This window comes from Myotis nattereri, assembly GCF_964212035.1.
Source record: "Myotis nattereri genome assembly, chromosome: 11".
Classification (NCBI taxonomy): Eukaryota; Metazoa; Chordata; class Mammalia; order Chiroptera; family Vespertilionidae; genus Myotis; species Myotis nattereri.
Window position 1 is genome coordinate 41814623 of NC_138086.1, and position 19281 is coordinate 41833903.

At 41.1% G+C, this 19281-nt stretch overlaps 1 protein-coding gene across 1 annotated transcript in view; it reads right to left on the reverse strand.

Annotated features, from left to right (window-relative positions):
* ABCB1 (ATP binding cassette subfamily B member 1) overlaps nt 1–18158 on the reverse strand; it is an 80206-nt gene extending 62048 nt beyond the window's left edge. Inside the window, exons 1-4 of the mRNA XM_081102568.1 lie at nt 18035–18158; nt 17383–17450; nt 10524–10575; nt 4009–4195 (exon numbers count right to left, since the gene is read on the reverse strand). Of these exons, the coding sequence (XP_080958694.1) occupies nt 4009–4195; nt 10524–10575; nt 17383–17444 (301 nt within the window). The 5' untranslated portion in view covers nt 17445–17450; nt 18035–18158. The remainder of the gene's footprint in view (nt 1–4008; nt 4196–10523; nt 10576–17382; nt 17451–18034) is intronic.
* Nucleotides 18159–19281: the final 1123 nt, after the last annotated feature.

Consider the following 19281-nt stretch of genomic DNA (forward strand, 5'->3'; position numbering starts at 1 on the left):
ATTCTAGAAAAATTAGTCATATTTTAAGTTTTAACTCAAACTTAAAAAATAAACTGCCACACTAAATAATATACTTGGAATTATATTGCCATTACTTGGTACCTAATCTTCTAGAAATCTATCTATAAGAATTTTTCCAATGAAATGGTCAGCAGCAGAGAAAAGCCTTGAATAAGTAAAAGAAAACAGATCCATCGTGGAAATTTTTAGAGAGTTTGGAGCATACTTGTAATGCTGGCCTTGAGGACTCAGATGGCAATGTTTCCTTTGCTTACAACACTAAAGTCTTGAAATACACATTCAAGATCTGCACTCAATACATGCACTCATAGATTAGCAGCTAAATATAGATTCTATTTTGAGAAATGGCATTTTACAAATAGTTTCCAGGTTTCTCAGATGAGTTTTAGAGCAGTGAGAGTAGGGATTATAATGATAACTATAAAAATAAATTAGTTCCAATTTATCCCTTTTTATCTGAATTATTAACTCATATTAAAATTTGAGTGTCTCATTTTCTCCTTTCCTTGGCCCACAACCTGGTAGAAGATTGAACAGAAACTACCATAATATAGTTACAGAGAAAGAGAAAGGCCGTCAATGTGGATGTGCCATTAAGTGAATCATTAGAGACAATAAAGAATCAGGAACTATGTAAAGAGTATCTCTGACTCTTAACCACTATGAGACCTGGCAAATCTCCCCTGTGTCCTCCAATTTCTGGATTAGCATGTTAACCTCAGTGTCCTCCTTTCCGGGGTCCCTCTATTTCAGCGGTTCTCAACCTGTGGGTCACGACCCCTTTGGGGGCCGAATGACCCTTTCACAGGGGTCGCCTAAGACCACCGGAAAACACATATATAATTACATATTGTTTTTGTAATTAATCACTATGCTTTAATTATGTTCACTCTGTAACAATGAAAATACATCCTGCATATCAGATATTTACATTACGATTCATTACAGTAGCAAAATTACAGTTATGAAGTAGCAACAAAAATAATTTTAGGGTTGGGGGTCACCACCACATGAGGAACTGTATTAAAGGGTCGCGGCATTAGGAAGGTTGAGAACCACTGCTCTATTTCCTTCAGTGTATAGACTCAGGGCCAGTCTGCATGGGTTCAAATACTAAAATTGCTAACTCTACGACCTCCGGCACTTTAAGTGTACTCAACCCTCTGGGCCCCATGTCCTCCTCATCTGTAAAGCAGTCTCAACCTCATGTTCATGAAATGAATAAAGGAGTTAATACATGTAAAACACTACGAACAGTGCTCAGTCCATATTTAATGCTCAGTAAATGTTAGCTTTAGTTATGTTAACTGAGTTTTTCCTCAAGGCTTAAGGCTCAAATTCCTTCTACTTTTCTCCATATCCTATCACAGGAGATTTAATATCCCTTCAACTCAAATATTGCCAAATCTCTAGTCCTACTCTTTATACCAAGATTCAGTCTCATTTCTTCAACGGCCTGAATGTCATTTACACTTGTTTCCAACCTGTCACCTTCAATGCAAAATGCCTAAAGTCAAAATCACCTCTATCTGGGCTCACTTCCAGACAGTGGACAGTCCCGAGGAAGACGGGAATCCTACTGAAATTCAGCAGCGGTTCACCTTTGCTCACACAGTGGAGTTCCCTAGGCTCAATTCATCAGAGACTTCAAGGCAAAGGCAAATGTGGCAACAAGATGGACAGCGTTGGGAGTCGGGTATCAGGAAATCAGGTCCACAACGAAAAGAGCAGGGAAAAGGCCGGTGTCTGACCATCAGGGTGAGGTATCAAGAGAGAGAGCTAAGGAGGGATCCAGTGCACGGCAGAGAAAGATCTGCTCTCAGAAAGATGTTAGCGCTGTCTAGCTAAACCCTCTGTTTAGCTTAAACGCTCAGACTTTCACGAGCCTTAGCAAATCCAAATCTCCTTAAGGAAGGAATACTTCTTGTCCAACAAGGAGGCTCTGGTACCTAGTCTACCCCCAGGGCAAAGTTATGAGGTTCTACACCCGGGGGACGTCAAGAAGAAAAACAGTCTGAGAGTATCTGGAGGCCCAGTAGCCTGGCTCTCCCTCCAGAAGCATCAGAGAATTCATTTGCCCTCATCTCTAGGTCCAGCATCAAAATGTTTGATACTATCCCCCCTCCCCTTTTGGTGAGTGGTAAGGTGTCAATTCAAAGGTGGCACAAACCTTTTGTTACCTTCCTTTGAATTCCACAAAGGGATGTAATAAATGCATAAGGATTTGACATAGCTCAAACATACAGTAACATTGCCTGGCCTAACTCATTACCTGCATTCACAGAATTGAAGTAGTCCTGCCTTAGGATAAACAATGTGCTCTTCAGGATCACAAAGAAGGGGTTCTCCAGATCACCAGACAGGTATAAAAATTCCTTAAATACCCCAAAATGTTACGAATATTCATGTGCTTGCTTCTGGGGAAAGGATTCATGGCTCTCATCAGAGACTTAAAGATGGGAAGGTGGCAGGGTCATTGTAAAAGCTACAGGGTATCACTATATTCGCAAGTGTTTTTTCAAAAAGGCATTTTCAACATTTCTACCACCTGAGTGCACACAGGTTTTAAACTAAGTCTTTGGGTAGCTTAGTTTAAATCAGTAATGGCGAACCTTTTGAGCTCGGCGTGTCAGCATTTTGAAAAACCCTAACTTAACTCTGGTGCCGTGTCACATATAGAATTTTTTTGATATTTGCAACCATAGTAAAACAAAGACTTATATTTTTGATATTTATTTTATATATTTAAATGCCATTTAACAAAGAAAAATCAACCAAAAAAATGAGTTCGCGTGTCATAGGTTCACCATCACTGGTCTAAATCAATCTATGCGTGACCAAAGTTGACGTGGAAGCTCAGAGCGATCAAAGAGCCCTTCCGCAATCAAGTGTGAGGGAGTGTATCTGTTGACACCCAAAGTACTCTAACAGTCCATTCACTTTCCCATATAAGGATTTCTGGTATCAAGAATTAATCAATCAGATGCAATCTTATGGAACATGATCAGTAAGGTGCAACTCTATTATATGACCTATATATTTATGGTTCAAGACAGGGTATTTATACCAGATGGCTATTGTTGTGTTGGCTGTTGTCATTTCTTTTTTATTTGACAGTCTAAGGAAAAAGAGGTCAGTGTCTCTGACTAAATAGTCAGGTATTACTTGTTTTAAAACTTCCTGTGGCACACGGGCTGAAAATCAGTCCTAGAGGATGGTCTTAGATCTCCTTAGTCAGCCAAATGTCTTGCTTCCTACTTCACTGAGCAAAGTGAAGTAATCAAAAGAAAATGTTCACAAATTCTCACCTCCTCATTGGTACTCAAACACTCTCTCTTCCCACCTGTTATTATAGATGAACTACCTGTGCTCCTACCTTAAGCAAATAGTTCTTCTTGAGCATTATATCCCATCCTTTCTCACGGATATCGCTAAAGCAAGCAAATCTCTTCCCTCTCTTAAGGCATCACCTTCTCCTCTTTTGGATCATTTCCATTTGTATACAAACAAGCGATTATTTCCCCAGTTCTAGCATATACACACACACACACACACCTTCTCTCAGACCCATTTTTCCATTTTAGCATCTGTTTCCGAAGAGCCCAATCCAGTTTATCAGGCTATAAACTTTAGAACCATCTTGGACTCCTGTCTGTTACACCCATATCCAATATGTCAGAGAGTTTTACTGGCTCCTAATTATCATTCAAGGTCAAGATGAGGTTCCTATACCTCTTCCTGAAACTTCTTGACACATTTCTGATTTCATAGAGCTCTCTTTTTTTATATACCTCTGCCAGCACTTCCACTGTGCATCCTAATGCCCATGAATATTCTCTTATCAAACTCATTACAAATATGGACTATAGCTCAGATCCCTCCACCTCCCACCACACTAAACACACTAGTGCATATGTAGTAATATCACTCTAAGTAATTGTTTTTTCCTAAGCTTCCAATAAAACCAGAACCACAAATCATACTTACTTTGATTAGTCATATTTGTAAAAGTTATGTTTGGTAAAGTTGTGTTCTGAAACTTTCCTGCATCTGCAAAGCTATCTGTCATGTCTCCAAAAATCAGCATTGTGAGGGGGAGTCCAGCACCGTGGATGATGGCGGCCATAGTCCCCAGCAGCATATACAATCTATCAAGCCAGTTTGAATAGCGAAACTAAAAAAAAAAGAGAAGAGGAACAATTAGCACAGTTTCACGGATGGTTTGCTTTACTTTCAATACATACCCCAAACCCAAACATTTTTTATACTACCACCCTGGTCCAAGCCAAACTATTGCAATAGCCTAATTAGAAATGGGGGTTTGCGCCCTGACTGGTATGCTCAGTAGTTAAAATGTCTCCCACACACCAAAGGGTCAAGGGTTCAGTTCCCAGTCAAGGGCATATACCTGGGCACATGCGGGAGGCAACCAATCAATGTTTCTCACACCTCTCACACTGATGTTTCCTTCTCTCTCTCTCTTTCTCTTTCTCTCTCTCTCTCTCTCTCTCTCTCTCTCTCTCTCTCTCTCTCTTTTCCCCTCCCCTTCTCTTCCTCCCTTCCATTCTCTCTAAAAATCAATGGAAAAAATATCCTCAGGTGAGGATTAACAACAACGACAAAAAAGGGCATTTGATTCCTCTACTGAGCTCTGACCTACTTCTTCATATTGAATTCATTATGTCTCCTTTTCTTATGCATGAGGTTTGATGAGAGAGATAAGACATTCCTCTTGGGAGTTGTAAAATCTTTAATGGTACAGTAATAGTATATGTTGCTCTGATTTCCAAGAACAGAAGCCATTTTTTAACTTAAAATTTTTTAGTCAAGAAAAATCTGGATTGCCAGAGGCTCCTAGGAGGACCCCATTGAGCAAACCCCATTGAGCACTCGTTTTATTGCTCTAAGAAAGTGGCTTGGGTCACAGATCTGCTGCATAATAGCATTGGCATAAATGTAAAATGATTTTAATGTAATTAGGCCTCTATAGTGAGAGGGAAGAGGAAAATGATGAATTAAGATGGATGCTTGTTAAAGAACAGATTTCCTGAGAAGACAGATGGTGGTCATAATGACTGCAAGTGTAGACCTGCAAAACCTCTTTTACTGCAGGCCAGTCACAAGAAGAAAAGAAAGACTTCTCTGGATCTAAAAAGCGACAGAAAGAGGGTGCGGTAAGGGAAATGGTATTGAGGCTCTTTGAAAGGCCCACTTGGGAAACAATATTTCACCTGTATAATTCAAAGAACTAGTTAAGGACCGAAAGAAAACCAAATAGAAGAAAACAAAGAAACAGGAGGATGCCAGCTGTGGCTATTTGTGGCAGGTGCTCCTTCTGTGGATGCAAGATATAGATATAGTCAGCAGGTGTTTTTTTAAATTGATTTCAGAGAGGAAGGGAGAGGGAGAGAGAGAGATAGAAACATTAATGATGAAAGAGAATCATTGATTGGCTACCTCCTGCACTCCCCCAACTGGGGATCAAGCCTGCAACCCGGGCACATGTCCTTGGCCAGAATCGAACCTGGGACCCTTCAGTCTGCAGGCCAACGCTCTATCCACTGAGCCAAACTGCCTAGGGCTAGTCAGCAGGTTTGTAGGGAGGAAACTGAGTAAAAACTGGGTCTGGGCAGGTCATGTAAACCAAAAGAAAGCTCAAGATCAAGATAAAAAACACAGCAGCAAAAAGCAAAATTTTAGAACTACTATATACTCTTTATAGAAACAGAAACCAATCCTATAGTTAGCTAACAAGGAACTTACAGTAGCAAGAAATAGGAATAAGTATTGAATTGACAAGTTGAGAAGAGAAATAAAGAGCAGAACAGCTCTTGGAGGTAGTGAATGGCAGCCCATAAAGCAGATAGAAAAAGTGAAGCTTATTCCCATTGCTTGCTACTGTAGATTCCTTGTTAGCTAACTACAGGATTGGTTATCAACGAAGAACACATACGAAACCCCTGCCTTCATGGAGCCTGGACCACAGTGACACGCAGGATCTACTGGCTTAGACTGGCTGACCAGGGACATCTCTCTGAGGAGGCAATATATGAGCTGAGACCTCAGTGACAGGAAGGATATAATCAGTCATGTGACAATCTGGAGGCAGAACCTTCCATGTAGGAAGAACAAATGCGAAGTTTTGTCCTGGGATGGTATGTCTCAAGGACCAAACGGAATTACTACTGCGGCAAGAGCAGAGTGAAGAAGAGTCCATAGTGAAGTCAGAGATGAGACAGAGGTCATATGGAAAGCCTTTTATAGCCACAGGAGGGAATTTGGGTTCTACTCTAAATTTCCCATCTAGAGCATCTTAAGGATGGAACTGAGGTGATGTGATGTGGCTACTATGGAGGAAAGTTTTCAGACGAGCAGAAATGGAGGAGGGGGACTAGCAGTAAAGAGAGTGGTTAGGAGAGCAAACGAAGTCTAGACCAGGAGTGGAAGGTGGAATAATGCCCTGTTCACCCTAAACATGTCCACATCCTCATCCCAGGAACCTGTGAATAGGTTTCTTTACATGGGAAAAGGGCCTTTGAAGATGTTAAGGATCTTGAAATAGGGAGGTTATTCTGGATTATCCAAATGGGCCTAATGCAATCACAAGGGTCCTTGTAAGAGGGAGCCAAATGTATCAAAATCAGGAGCAATGAATGATTACTGAAATAAGAGGCTGGAGTGATGCAAGGAAGGAGTTCAGGAACGCAGGCAGCCTCTAGAACAGTGGTTCTCAACCTTGGCTGTACATTAGAATCACCTGGGAATCTTTTTCAAATCCTGATTTCTGGGCCTCATCCTCCGGAAATTCTGTTTCTTTGTTATGGGGCCACAACATTAGTAACAAAGAAACAGAATTTCTGGAGGATGAGCCCAGAAATCAGGATTTGAAAAAGATTCCCAGGTGATTCTAATGTGCTGCCAAGGTTGAGAACCACTGCTCTAGAAGCTGAAAAAGGGAAGGAAACAGATTCTCTCTTAGAGCCTGCAGAAGGAATTCAGCCTTGCTAGCTAAAGGGGCAAGTGGAGGGGAAATTGGATGAAAGAAAGTGAAGGGATTAGCCAAACAGCTACACTAATAAAAGAGAAATATGTAAATTTCTCGCTACACCCACCAGCCAGTCAGGATGAGTGTGCAAATTAACCCAACAAAGATGGCGGGTTAATTTGCATACATAGGCACTGAGCGAAGACTGAAGGCTCTGGCCCAAGTGAAGACTGAAGACGACTGAAGACTGAAGAGGCTTGGCTTCTCTGCTGCGGCTGGAGCGGAGAAGCCAAGCCTTGCTCCGCTGCGGCCGGACCAAAGGCCTGGGTCCTGGGTGCTAGAGGAAAACCGGTGCCGGCAGCCAGGGGAAGGAAGGCCTATTGTGTGAATCTTCGTGCAACGGGCCTCTAGTATATTCATAACCCATAGACACAAACAACAGTGTCGTGATAGCCAGAGGGAAGGGGTTGGACAGGGGGCTGGGTGAAGGCAGGCAAAGATGGGGAAAATGGGAACATCTGTAATAGTGTCAACAATGAAAATACAAAAAAATCTATTGAGGGGGGCACTAATAAAATTAGACACTTGATGTGTAAATGCCAATGGAAAAGACCCAGTTGACAGGGAGAGATTGAAGATACATAGAAGAAAGAATATTAAATAATATAAGGTTCTTGAGAAGGCAAATTATATAGGAGTCAAAGTTCAAGTGAGTAGTGAGTTTTAAGGACCAGATGCTTCCCTGTTATAAAAGGAGGGAAGGAAAAGGGAACGGATCCAGGTGTCTGTGGATTGGAAGAGAAGAGCTGAGAAACTTATGTCAGATGGCTTCCATTTTGTTTGTGAAACAAGAGGTTATCCACCAAGAGTGAGAGGCGGTTTTGAGGGCCAGGGAGTAAGTGGTAGGAAACTGGAAGAGTACAGGTTTGACACTGGGGAAAGAACGGAAGAACAGCACCTAGTCTGTGCTGGATACACCCTGTTGTGAGATTTTTCTCCAGCACCAAAGCAAGTGTCTGCATTTGCCTGGGCTATTTATGATAAAAGAGAGGCAAAAAGAAGTTTATAGTTTGGGCAAGTGAATAACTAAAGAGAGAGTCATTACTTGAAGCTAGATAAGAAAGAGGAAGAAGATAGGGAGGGGCTGAGGGAAACTGGTGAGTCAGTGGGCTCAAGATCCAGAGAGAACAGTGACCAGATTGCAAAGAGAGGAGATGGCTGGCTAATTCAAACTGGCTGCTTCAATTGGTCACTTTGGAAATAGAACCGTTTCAAATAACAAAATCCAGGATGTGAGTATATGAGTGATGGCTGGGGTGAAGGGGAGGACAAAATTATTGCATCTGTGAAGGTCAAGAATTGGTCTCTATAAGCCTATAAAGGTCACCTAAGATAGTAGGGGCACCAGGGGTAAAAAGGGAGATAATGAACCAAGTGGTCTTCAATGACTGAGAAATGACCAGGTGATCAGAAGAGAACAGCATCGACAAAGGACTCTTCAATTCCAAGCAGATAAAAGGTTCCCCCACCACAAACTATCATAAATGAAGTTGTTAAACACACTGGCTCTAGATTATGCAGATGTGGGCAACATTCTATCTAGGCTTGCTGCTTTACTAGCTTGTGACTTTTGAATGTGTTGCTTAACTTTTCTGAGTCTGTTTCATCATCTGGAGCATAAGGACAACACAAGTGCCTGTATCATCGAGTTGTTGTGAGGACGAAGTTAAATAATATATAGGGAGTGCTTAACAGATGCCTGGCAGAGAGGAAGCACTGAACTTGCTAGCTATGTGCTATTAAGAGTGGCCTGCATACAAGGTTGGCCCTTAGCTGGTGCCTAGAACTTAGATTTGGGGAGGGTTATGACCACCCTAGCTGATAAAGAGGCCGGAACTATTTGTACAATGTGGTGGATCCTGAAAACCTGCCTTCCTTCTGGGAGTTTGGGATTTCAGTACGTGCTCTGCCCCCAGGGTCAGCCCCCCCACCCCCTCCAGTAAAAACATTGCATGCTGAGTCTTGAGTTCCTCTGATAGCCTTTCACATGTGTTGTCACAGCTCATTGCTGGGAGAATGAAGTGGGACTCGCTGGGAGAGCTTGTGTCTGGTTTCTCCTGGATGTCCCTCTATGTGCCTTGTCCCATGGCGGGTTCTGCTTTGCATCCGGCTGCAATAAATCTTACCCCTGAGTGTAATTACATGCCAAGTCCTGTGAGTTCTTCTAGTGAATCATCAAACCTGGGGTTCTTGGAAACCCCCTGACACACATAAGTTTTTGTCTTAACCGGATAATGTTAATAGCAATGCCAATAACATCAGCATTTTACTGTTAAACTTTCTTAATGGGTCCTTGTGTTTATAGGTTTTACATATAAGTTAAGTTCACAGTTTTCTGTGTCAACTCTTCAGGAAAAAGACACAAGGGAAAGCCATATTTGTAGTACAGCACTTTAGCACAGGCTTAGAATACATTCTTTCTATGCCATACTGAGCACTGTGATTTAGAACATGAACTTCCCAGGTCTGAATCTTGGCCCCATACTTTATCGTTGGAAAGTTAATGTGTGTGGCCTTCTTCATCTGTAAAATTAGAATAATAATATCTATCTGAAGGAATAGTACCTATGTAAGGAAAAACTGAGGTCATATATATAGTGTTTAGAACAATACATGGCATATAGAGCAGTATGTGTGTGATTACCTCACATTGAAATTCTAGATTTTTATTCTTTTGCGCCTTGAATAGTATTGGTAGTACCTCTGTGTATTAAGTCTGTTAAATTTTCTAAAATCTAAGGTTTGTTCTAAAATTTAAGCTACAAATAAAATAAAAACTAAACTATGAAAGACAGAAATGTTTTGGTCTCAAAATGAATTTAATTTCAATTCAGGTAGAGAGAGAGAGACCATCAACCAGTCACATCTATAAAACCCCTCTCTTATTTCCAATTGATGAAAATAAAGTTTCTGAGCAACCTTTGTGCAACCAGAAAATGAGATAAAGAATTAAGGTTTTCACATTCTAGAACTGCCAATTATTCAGCACAGAAGAATGATTACATGTACCAAGTCACAGTAATAAATAATCCATTGTAAACTTTTATTATATGAATACCAGGGACTTTGACCTCAAAACTGCCAGGATTCTGATCAGAGCCACTGCAGACAGGGAACCTTGCGTCCTATGTGGCTGGTCTCATCCAGGTGGCTGAGAGATCTGTTATCTATGCAAGCATCTCGCCCAGTGCTTGGCATAGATTAACAGATCACTGGTGACATAACTAACTAGGAGGATAATGAAACCTAGGACAAAAAGGGTGGCTACTGAGGCTCAATTCACATGGCAAGTTATGATTGGCATTACCCTGAAAATAAGCTAAATTAAACCAATTTGGTTTACCTCTCCATTCAAATGCTTTCCCAGAAATAATCATACGAGGTAAAATATCTCTTTTCTAGATAAGGAGAAGTCAATTCCTATGTATTCTGAATAGTGAATAAATTCAAAACTCACCATTGTAAGTACACTGACAGTTGGTCTCTTTTCTTTCTTCTCTTTTTTTTTACTGAAAAACATAGCAATAGAATTACACAAAACTTTTAAAATTATATAAAATTGTAAATTACCAAATTAACATAGAGTTTATAACTTACTTAAAATATACAGTGGGGCCTTGACTTAACGAGTTTAATTCATTCTGTGATGGAGCTCGTAACTCAAATTACTCGTATGTCAAATCTTAAAGTGAACAAGTGAGACACGTGATGCTGGGCTGATGTTGTGGCGTTCACTGTGACCTTTGCTGCGCCAACTAGCGGTGGGGTATCTGAAGCTGGCTCGTAACCCGAATTTTAGCTCGCAACTCAAAGCAAAAAATCGGCCGAGAGACGGCTCGTATCTCGAAAAACTCGTTAGTTGGGACACTCATAAGTCAAGGCCCCACTGTATTATTCAGTAAAAAAGCAGGTTAATAGTCTGATCCTATTTATGAAGTTTAAACATGTTAACATGTGTCCTAGAAATCTATATGTGTGGTTATCACTGGGTGTTGAGATATTTACCAATATATTTTATTCCTTGTGCCTTTGGCATTTCCTAATTTTCTATGATAAAAACATACAGAGACACACGACTTTTGCAATTAGAAAAATTACTGAAAAAAAGAGAGATTTCTGTTTTTACTAATAGAAAATTATTCATGCTCTCCCAGGGTAATCTCCTGAATTATCATCTAAGAATTCTAGAAGTAGATATTCCATCTACTACCCAGATATTAACCTTAATCGCTCTCTCTGCTAATGGAGGGTATTGGCAGTCAGATACTGAGTATAAAATAACCTCATAAGAAAAGTAATTGAATCACTATGAACAAATCTAATTCTGAAAGGATGTCTGGAGCCCCAAATGGACCATTATGGCAATAAATGTAACCTAGAAAAGCTACAGTCAATTATTATTTTGAGCCTAGATTTCAAATGAATCTAACTGCAACCCTTTTCCACTCTACGTAACTGCCACCAAGGACATGAAGGCAAACCCACCATCCCCAGCCGCTGCATCTATATTTTAAATGTACAAAAGAAAGACTATCTCAGAGAATGACCATATTATTTTTACACAGATTTTCAAGTTCAAAAAGTTAATTCATCTTTGTCTTTGTTCTTTACACTAAGCAAGGTCAAAGAGCTGAAGAGACTTCTAACGAAAAAAAAAATCCAGAGTTTATCCCATATTTGGCTTTGGAGTGATGTGAGACGAACATAAACACACAAAATACACAAACATAACTCTTCAAATGTGGTCCCGCCCTACGCCCAGTAAAGGCATGGTTTCAGTAACCCTGGGACCAGGGTGAGAGGAGAAAAATAGCCATACATAATTGAAGTTGAGCTCTAAGCTTTCTACTTATTTTTTTCTTAATATTGCTGCTACTTTGAAGAAGTTATAATGGTGCTGAAGCACTAGCTAAGTGAACACTTCCCATACATAATCTCATTTAATAATTTTTAATTGTATTACATTTATTGGGTGGCATTGGTTAATAAAATTATTTAGGTTTCAAGCATACAAGTCTATAACACATTATCCGTATATTTCACTGTGTGTTCAACATCCAAAATCATTTAATTTTGATCTCTGTGAGGCAGGCACATTTCTGTTCTTTTAGAGATAAGAACACTGCAGGCGAGAGGAATTAACTAGCTTATCCAAGGGCACAGGGCTAGAGCAAAGCCAAGATTTCAACTGAAAAGTCTAGCCCAGGGGTGGGCAAACTTTCTTAAACTGGACCGGAGGGCCGGAACAAAAGCATGGATGGAGTGTTTGTGTGAACTAATATAAATTCAAAGTAAACATCATTACATAAAAGGGTATGGTCTTTTTTTTTTTAGTTTTATTCATTTCAAACGGGCTGGATCCGGCCCGTGGGCCGTAGTTTGCCCACGGCTGGCTAGCCTCTCAACACCACAGATTCAGGGCAACCTCAGCCTTCTGAGTCACTGCATTGCAAGGATATGCTCTTCCACAATGACTTTCCGCCCCACTAGATTACCCATTTACCCATCAGCTTGAAACACAGGGCTGACCAAAGGCAAGTCGTTCATTAAACCTCATTGTAAATAAGAATATTTATAAATACAGGTATTCCAAGGGGTACAATTGATCATCCAAGCTTTAAACCTATTAACAAAGACATATGCTTCTTTATAATTACAAATGAGAATATACTGCATAGTTTTAAAAAAAAACACCCCAAACTCATAGAAAAAGAGATCAGATTTGTGGTTACAGGGAGGAGGGAGGAGGACTGAGGAGGAAGGTACAAACTTCCAGTTATAAGATAAAGTACCAAAGCCATGCCTGGTGTGGATCAGTGGTTAGAGCATCAGCCCTGCACCAAAGGGTCATGGGTTCGATTCCCAGTCAAGGGCACATACCTGGGTTGCAGCTTCTATCCCCAGCCCAGGTCAGGGCATGTGCAGAAGGCAACCAATCAGTGTATCTTTCTCACATGAGTGTCTCTCTCTTCTCTCTCTCTCTCTCTCTCTCTCTCTCTCTCTCTCTCTCTCTCTCCCCCTCTCTCTCTTTCTCCCTGCCCCCTCCCTCCCTCTCTCCACGCTCTCTACAAAAAAAAAAAAAAGAAAGAAAAAAGAAAGAAAATGGAAAAAATATCCTTATGTAAGGATTAACAACAACAAAATAAAGAAGTACCAGGGATGTATCAACAGAAAAGATGAAGAAGTACAACATGATGACTATACTAGTAGTTAACAATGATATATAGAAAAGTTGTTAAGAAAGTAGAACCTAAGAATTCTCTTCAAAAGGAAAAAAAAGTTTTACTTTTTAATGTATCTGTATGAGATTTTGGATGTTAACTAAATTTATCATGGTAATCATTTCAAAATATATGTAAGTCAAACCATTATGCTGTATATCTTAAATTTATACAGTGCTGTATGTCAACTATATCTCAATAAAACTAGGGGAAAAAGATATAGTTTTATTAAGAACAGATTAACATCAATGAGGATGAGCACAATTTAACTTAAAAAAAATCTAGTTTGAAAAATAAAAGTCTGTAGGCCATAATAAGAACCAATCCTATATAATAAAAGGGTAATATGCAAATAGACCACAGCGGAAGGACCGGTCTCTATGATGTGCACTGACCACCAGGGGGCAGATGCTCAACACAGGAGCTGCCCCCTGATGGTAAGTGCGCTCCCACAGGGGGAGTGCCTCTCAGCCAGAAGCCAGGCTCACGGCTGGCGAATGCAGTGGCGGTGGTGGGAGCCTCTCCCATCTCCACAGCAGCGCTAAGGATGTCCGACTGCTGGCTTAGGCTCGCTCCCCAAGGGCTCCTGGACTGTGAGAGGGCACAGGCTGGGCTGAGGGACAAACCACCCCCCTGCCCCGTGCACAAATTTAGTGCACCAGGCCTCTAGTAATAAAATAAAGGTATGTGCTGGCTTGAACCAATTTCTTTGCCATTTCCCTCCACATACCCTCAATATTTCTTACTCCAATATCCCTGTTTGTGTCATAAGTTCTTTAATGTACCAAGTTTGTTTGTTTTTTAATTAAAAACAAAAGAAAAATGTATACTTTCCACTCTATGGATATTTTTCCTTTTTATTTTTAAGAAAATTTTTAATTTAAAAATTTTTTTTAAGTAAGCAGAAAAACTGAAATAGTAATGACTACCCATATAACGTTCACCTAAATTCAACAATTGTTAACTTTTTGAGCATATTTTCTTTATATATGAAAGTATATACTATCACTGTTAATTTTTTTTAATCCTCACCCGAGGATATGTTTTCATTGATTTTAGAGAGACAGGGAGGGAAAGGCAGAGGGAGAAGGGGACAGAGAGAGAGAGATACATCGATTGGTTGCCTCCCACATGTGCACCACTGGGAATGGAACCCACAACCTAGGTATGTGCCTTGATGGGTAATGGTGCACAGGATGATGCTCCAAGCAACTGAGTCACCTGGCCAGGGCTCATTGTTAATACTTTATTGAACTATTTTAAAGTAAGTTGCAAACACCATGACATTTCACATGCTTTCCTACCATTATCACATCTAAAAAATAATAGCAAGTTTTCTATAGCTTTTCCCTTTTTTGGAACCAATGTAATCAAGGTCCACACATTACATATTGTAGTTTTGTCTCTTTTTAAAATCTGTAAATCCTTCTGCTCTTCCCCCTCACCCCATTGACTTTTTGTAGGAACACGCATGGATATCTTATAGAATGTCCCACATCTTGGATATGCCCGTTTCAAATTAAATTCAAGTTGATGTGCAATAAGTATAAAATCATAGCAGACTTGAAGACTTAGTAGTGCTCCCATATCTGTAGTTTCACTTTCCACAGTTACCTGTGGTCAACTGTTCTCCAAAAATAGTAAATGGAAAATTCCAGAAATAGAGAATTTATAAGTTCTAAATTGTGCACTGTGAATAGAGGGGTGAAATTTAGCACCCATCCACTGAAGATAGGACTCATCCCTTTGTCTAGAGTCCCCATGCTGTATTGCCATGTGCCTGTTAGTTTCTTAGTAGCTGTCTATTGTCATGATAGTGCAGTGCTTATGCTCAAATTACCCTTATTTTATTTACTAATGGCTCCAAAGCCATTCATATAACTCTGATTAGAGTGTATTATTATAATTGTTCTATTTTATTAGTTATTGTTGTTAATCTCTTACTGTGCCTAATTTATAAATTAAACTTTATCATAGGATGTATGTATAGGAAAAAATATAGTAACGTTGACCCGTAAACACTTCAGGAGGGTTAAGGGTGCCGACTGTGCAGAACCTACATATAACTTTAGTCAACCCTCTGCATACTTGGGTTACAACCACCAGTTGACTCTTGAACAACACAAGTTTGAACTGCATTGTTCAACTATGGGTCAACAGAAAAAATAGTGAGTATAAGTAGACCTGTGAAGCTCAACCCTATGCTCTTCAAGGATCAAATGTATATATAGGGTTAGGTACTTACTATCTTTGGTTTCAGGCATCTACCAGGGGGCTTGGAATATATCCCCCACAATTAAAAGGTGTATGAAAAAGAGAATGTAAACTATCTGATTAATAATTCTGATTACAGGTGGAAATGATAATACTTTGAATATACTGGGCTCCTTAAAATATATTTTCAAAGTAATTTCACCTGTTTCTTTTTACTTTTCTGAATGTTGCTACTAGAAATTAATAGTCACAGGTGTGGCTCACATTATATTCCTATTGGACAACATCAGTCTAGAAGCTTGATTGGATTGCTAACATACTTCCGAGGTGGTGTCTTGTCACTAATACATTGATTTCCACAATGAATGATGCCAAGTCTGATCACTGGGTTAAAATACTAACTGCAAAATCTCCCCATTGGAAAAACACGTAATTCTTAGGTATAACTAGTGGTTTAGGATCCATTACAATCCTTGCCTGAATCAATTATAACAATGCAGGTTCAAAAATGACCACTGGCGTTTTTCTGTAAAGAATGTTCCTTTGTCCTAGCCAGTTTGGCTCAGTGGATAAAGCGTCAGCCTGCAGACTGAAGGGTCCCAGATTCGATTCCAGTCAAGGGCACATGCCCAGGTTGCAGGCTTGATCCCCAGTGGGGGTCATGCGAGGCAGCCAATCAATAATTTTCTCTTATCATTGATGTTTCTATCTCTCTCTCCCTCTCCTTTCCTATCTGAAATCAATAAAAAAAATAATTTTTTAAAAAAAGAATGTTCTTTTATTCTCTCTACTTCTCTCACCCTTTTCTAACTTTCCTCCTCCTCTCAGAATTTTATTAAGAACTCCTGTATCATATTCAGTATTTCACAATCAAGTTCAATTACTATTCTCCTATCCTTTGAAAACTTAAATTCCACTCCCTTGTTTTGGCATTGCACAAGATACTCCAAGCCCTCTTTTTCCCTGTCCAGACCTGGTTGGAATTAGCCATTTCTCTCTGGGGTCCACAGTTCTTTGAGTGAGGTATGGTACTTAGAAACCAACATCTGGCACTCAGTGTCCTCACTGCTATTGTCCCTTTCACTGGAAAGAAACTGAACTATTAAAAACCATGAGTTCATATTGAAGTTTCCAATTAAAGTTTAACATTTACTAGTAAAAAAAAAAAACTTACTTGATGTCCACATTTATATTTCTTTTCCCTTACACTAAAAAGCTGTTTCTAATAACATATTTATTAATTTTTTTATTTTACGATTTTCTACTAACAATGAACCCACTGTGTGAAGTTTAACATTTCCTGTGTAGACACTGCACTTCGACCAGAATTTACTTAAATTATTTTCCCCGAGTGGCCAATTCTTTATACATCCGGATATTATCACACCACGCTAGTCGGTTTTTTGGTACTGCAAGTCTTCTCTTTTCACAATTTCTAACTAGGGTCAGATATTCATTGCCCTTTTAAAAACACTCACACCTAAATGTAGTTTTGGTCTTCTGTCGCACCTGCCATGCCGCCAACAATGCAAAGCTTCTGACTGTTTTACCAGAAGCAAGAGAATGGCCCAGGGAGCAGAGCATAAGCAGGGAGCAGATGAGACCTGAGGCTTGTAAAGCAGAAGGTCATCCAACACAGCAGAGGATGCGAGCCTTGTCCTAAAGCTCAAAGGGCCGGGAAGAAGCTCACCGAGGCGAAGGGGAAACTGCAAACGCGGTGCTCAACTCGGCCAGTGAATACCCACAGAGCGATGGCTAGCTCCGTTAGATTACGATTAAAATCATCATCACCTGTTCACTGATTTCAGTGCCGGGGGCTAGAAACACACAGCCCAAATCTCTCGGGCCATGGGAGATACGAAAGTGAAACAAACTGGCTACCTTTTTTTGTCCATTTTCAAGATTTCCCCTGCTCCGCCATTGCGGCCCTCTTCGTGATCCATCGCGACCTGAGGAGATGAAACCACAGCGGATGAACCAAGTGTGATGCGCAGGAGGCGGAGGTGAGACCGAGCCCCGCGCGGAGCCCGGCGGCGAGCCGTAGAGCGGTGCGCTCGCCCCGAAGTGCCCCAGCCGCTCCCGGGGTGATGTGCGCCGCGGGGGGCTTGCGTGCGCACCCGGCTTCCGGCCTTCGCACGTGAGCAGAGCTGGAGGACAGCGGCGCGACCTGAACTTTGCCCGCCGGCTTGGAGGCTCTCCCTCCCGGTTCCTCCCGCCTCTGACAATGCGCCCGGGTCCACCCGCCACGGACTCAGAGCCGCGCCATCGGCACCGCGCCGGCTCTCCGCGCTCTGGACTACAGAGTCCTGCACGCGTGGCTAGCGCCGAAAGCTTCGGGCTGGGGGTACTCCAGAAGCTCCCAGGGGGACTCTAGGTCTCACCCCCACTTGGTCCCCACGGACTTCCCAATTGGAATCACCGCCTCCATCCCCTCCGAAGCGCTTCTCCAACAGGTACCAAACTCAAGAAATTGGAGAGCCCCATCTTTTCTGCGTCCTGTCCCCACACAGCCCCCAACTTCCCACACCCCTACCTCGGGCTTTCCTCGGATTGTCCACCAAGACGTGAATTCTGTTAGAAAAGAGGCCGATTTGAGTGGAAAGCCCGGGCGGATGCGCGTGAGGAGGAGCCCAAGCTCAACTGCGCCCGGGCTTCCTGCGGCCAAGGGAGTGAACCGCTGGGCGTGCGCAGCCAGCACCCTGGGGCTCTCCTGCCCAGCCAATCAGCCAGACCAGTTAGGACTGCTCCCCGCCCCGCTCGATTGACTGCTGATTGCGCTAGTTATGAAACAGGTTGTATTTCCAGGAGGAATGTCCTTGCTACTGTTGCCCCTCCGCAAAAGGGCCGGTAGAGAACCGCCTACCAGCTGAATCATTTGGGGGCGCTTACGTTTATAGAGTTATGTCTCTACATGTCCAGAAAACTCTCTCTTCTCTCTCTCTCCTCTCGAGAGAGACATAATTTGGCTCCCCAGGTCTGAAGTAGATAAGGGAAACTTTCTTTGGCATCACATCTAATATAGTTAATAAAACAATCTCCGACCTGGTCCATTTTGAATTTAAAACAAGTTAAACTTTCCTTCCTAGCAGCACCTTTAAATAAGCCAGGGGACGTTTTCTGCAAGAGACTTTCTTCGGTGTGTTTGACAGTTTCTGTGGTTATCTGTTCATCTGTCTTTTATTTGAAGATCAAGGGAAGGACATAAATAGGAAAAAAATGTTAATATGTACATTGAAACGGACATTTTAGGATAGAAATAGTGCATTCTCTGCCTGTTGCCTCTCAGCTCACTGCAAAGGTTTAAAATAAAACTCTTTTTTTTAACTGCATAGTATGAACATTTTCCCTGCTTTTTAAGGCCATACTTAAAAGCCATCATTTTCTTTCCATTCTTTACTCGAAATTTTCCATGCCTTGGTTTTTGTTTTAGTCATATAGTCAGGTTTCTTTCTTTACAAACTGTTAATTAGACTTTCTAACAGGCCACTGATTTTCTCTCTGTTCTAACTGGATATGCATGTGTGCAGCATCTGTTCAACTGCTTACAGGCTTACCACCAACCCTGTGGTCCCACCTGGAGCAAATGGGTACAGCTTTCCTCTTCATCACATGGATTTTTAATCTGATTTATGCCTCTGCTCTGTTTCCATCTTTATTTTACTTGTCCCACTTTTAGTTTGAGATCTTGTTATATTATGTGTATACTTGTAAACTGCCCTAATTCCTCCCTAAAACAATGCAGATATTTTTTTAAGTATAATATTATGCTGCTTATACTAT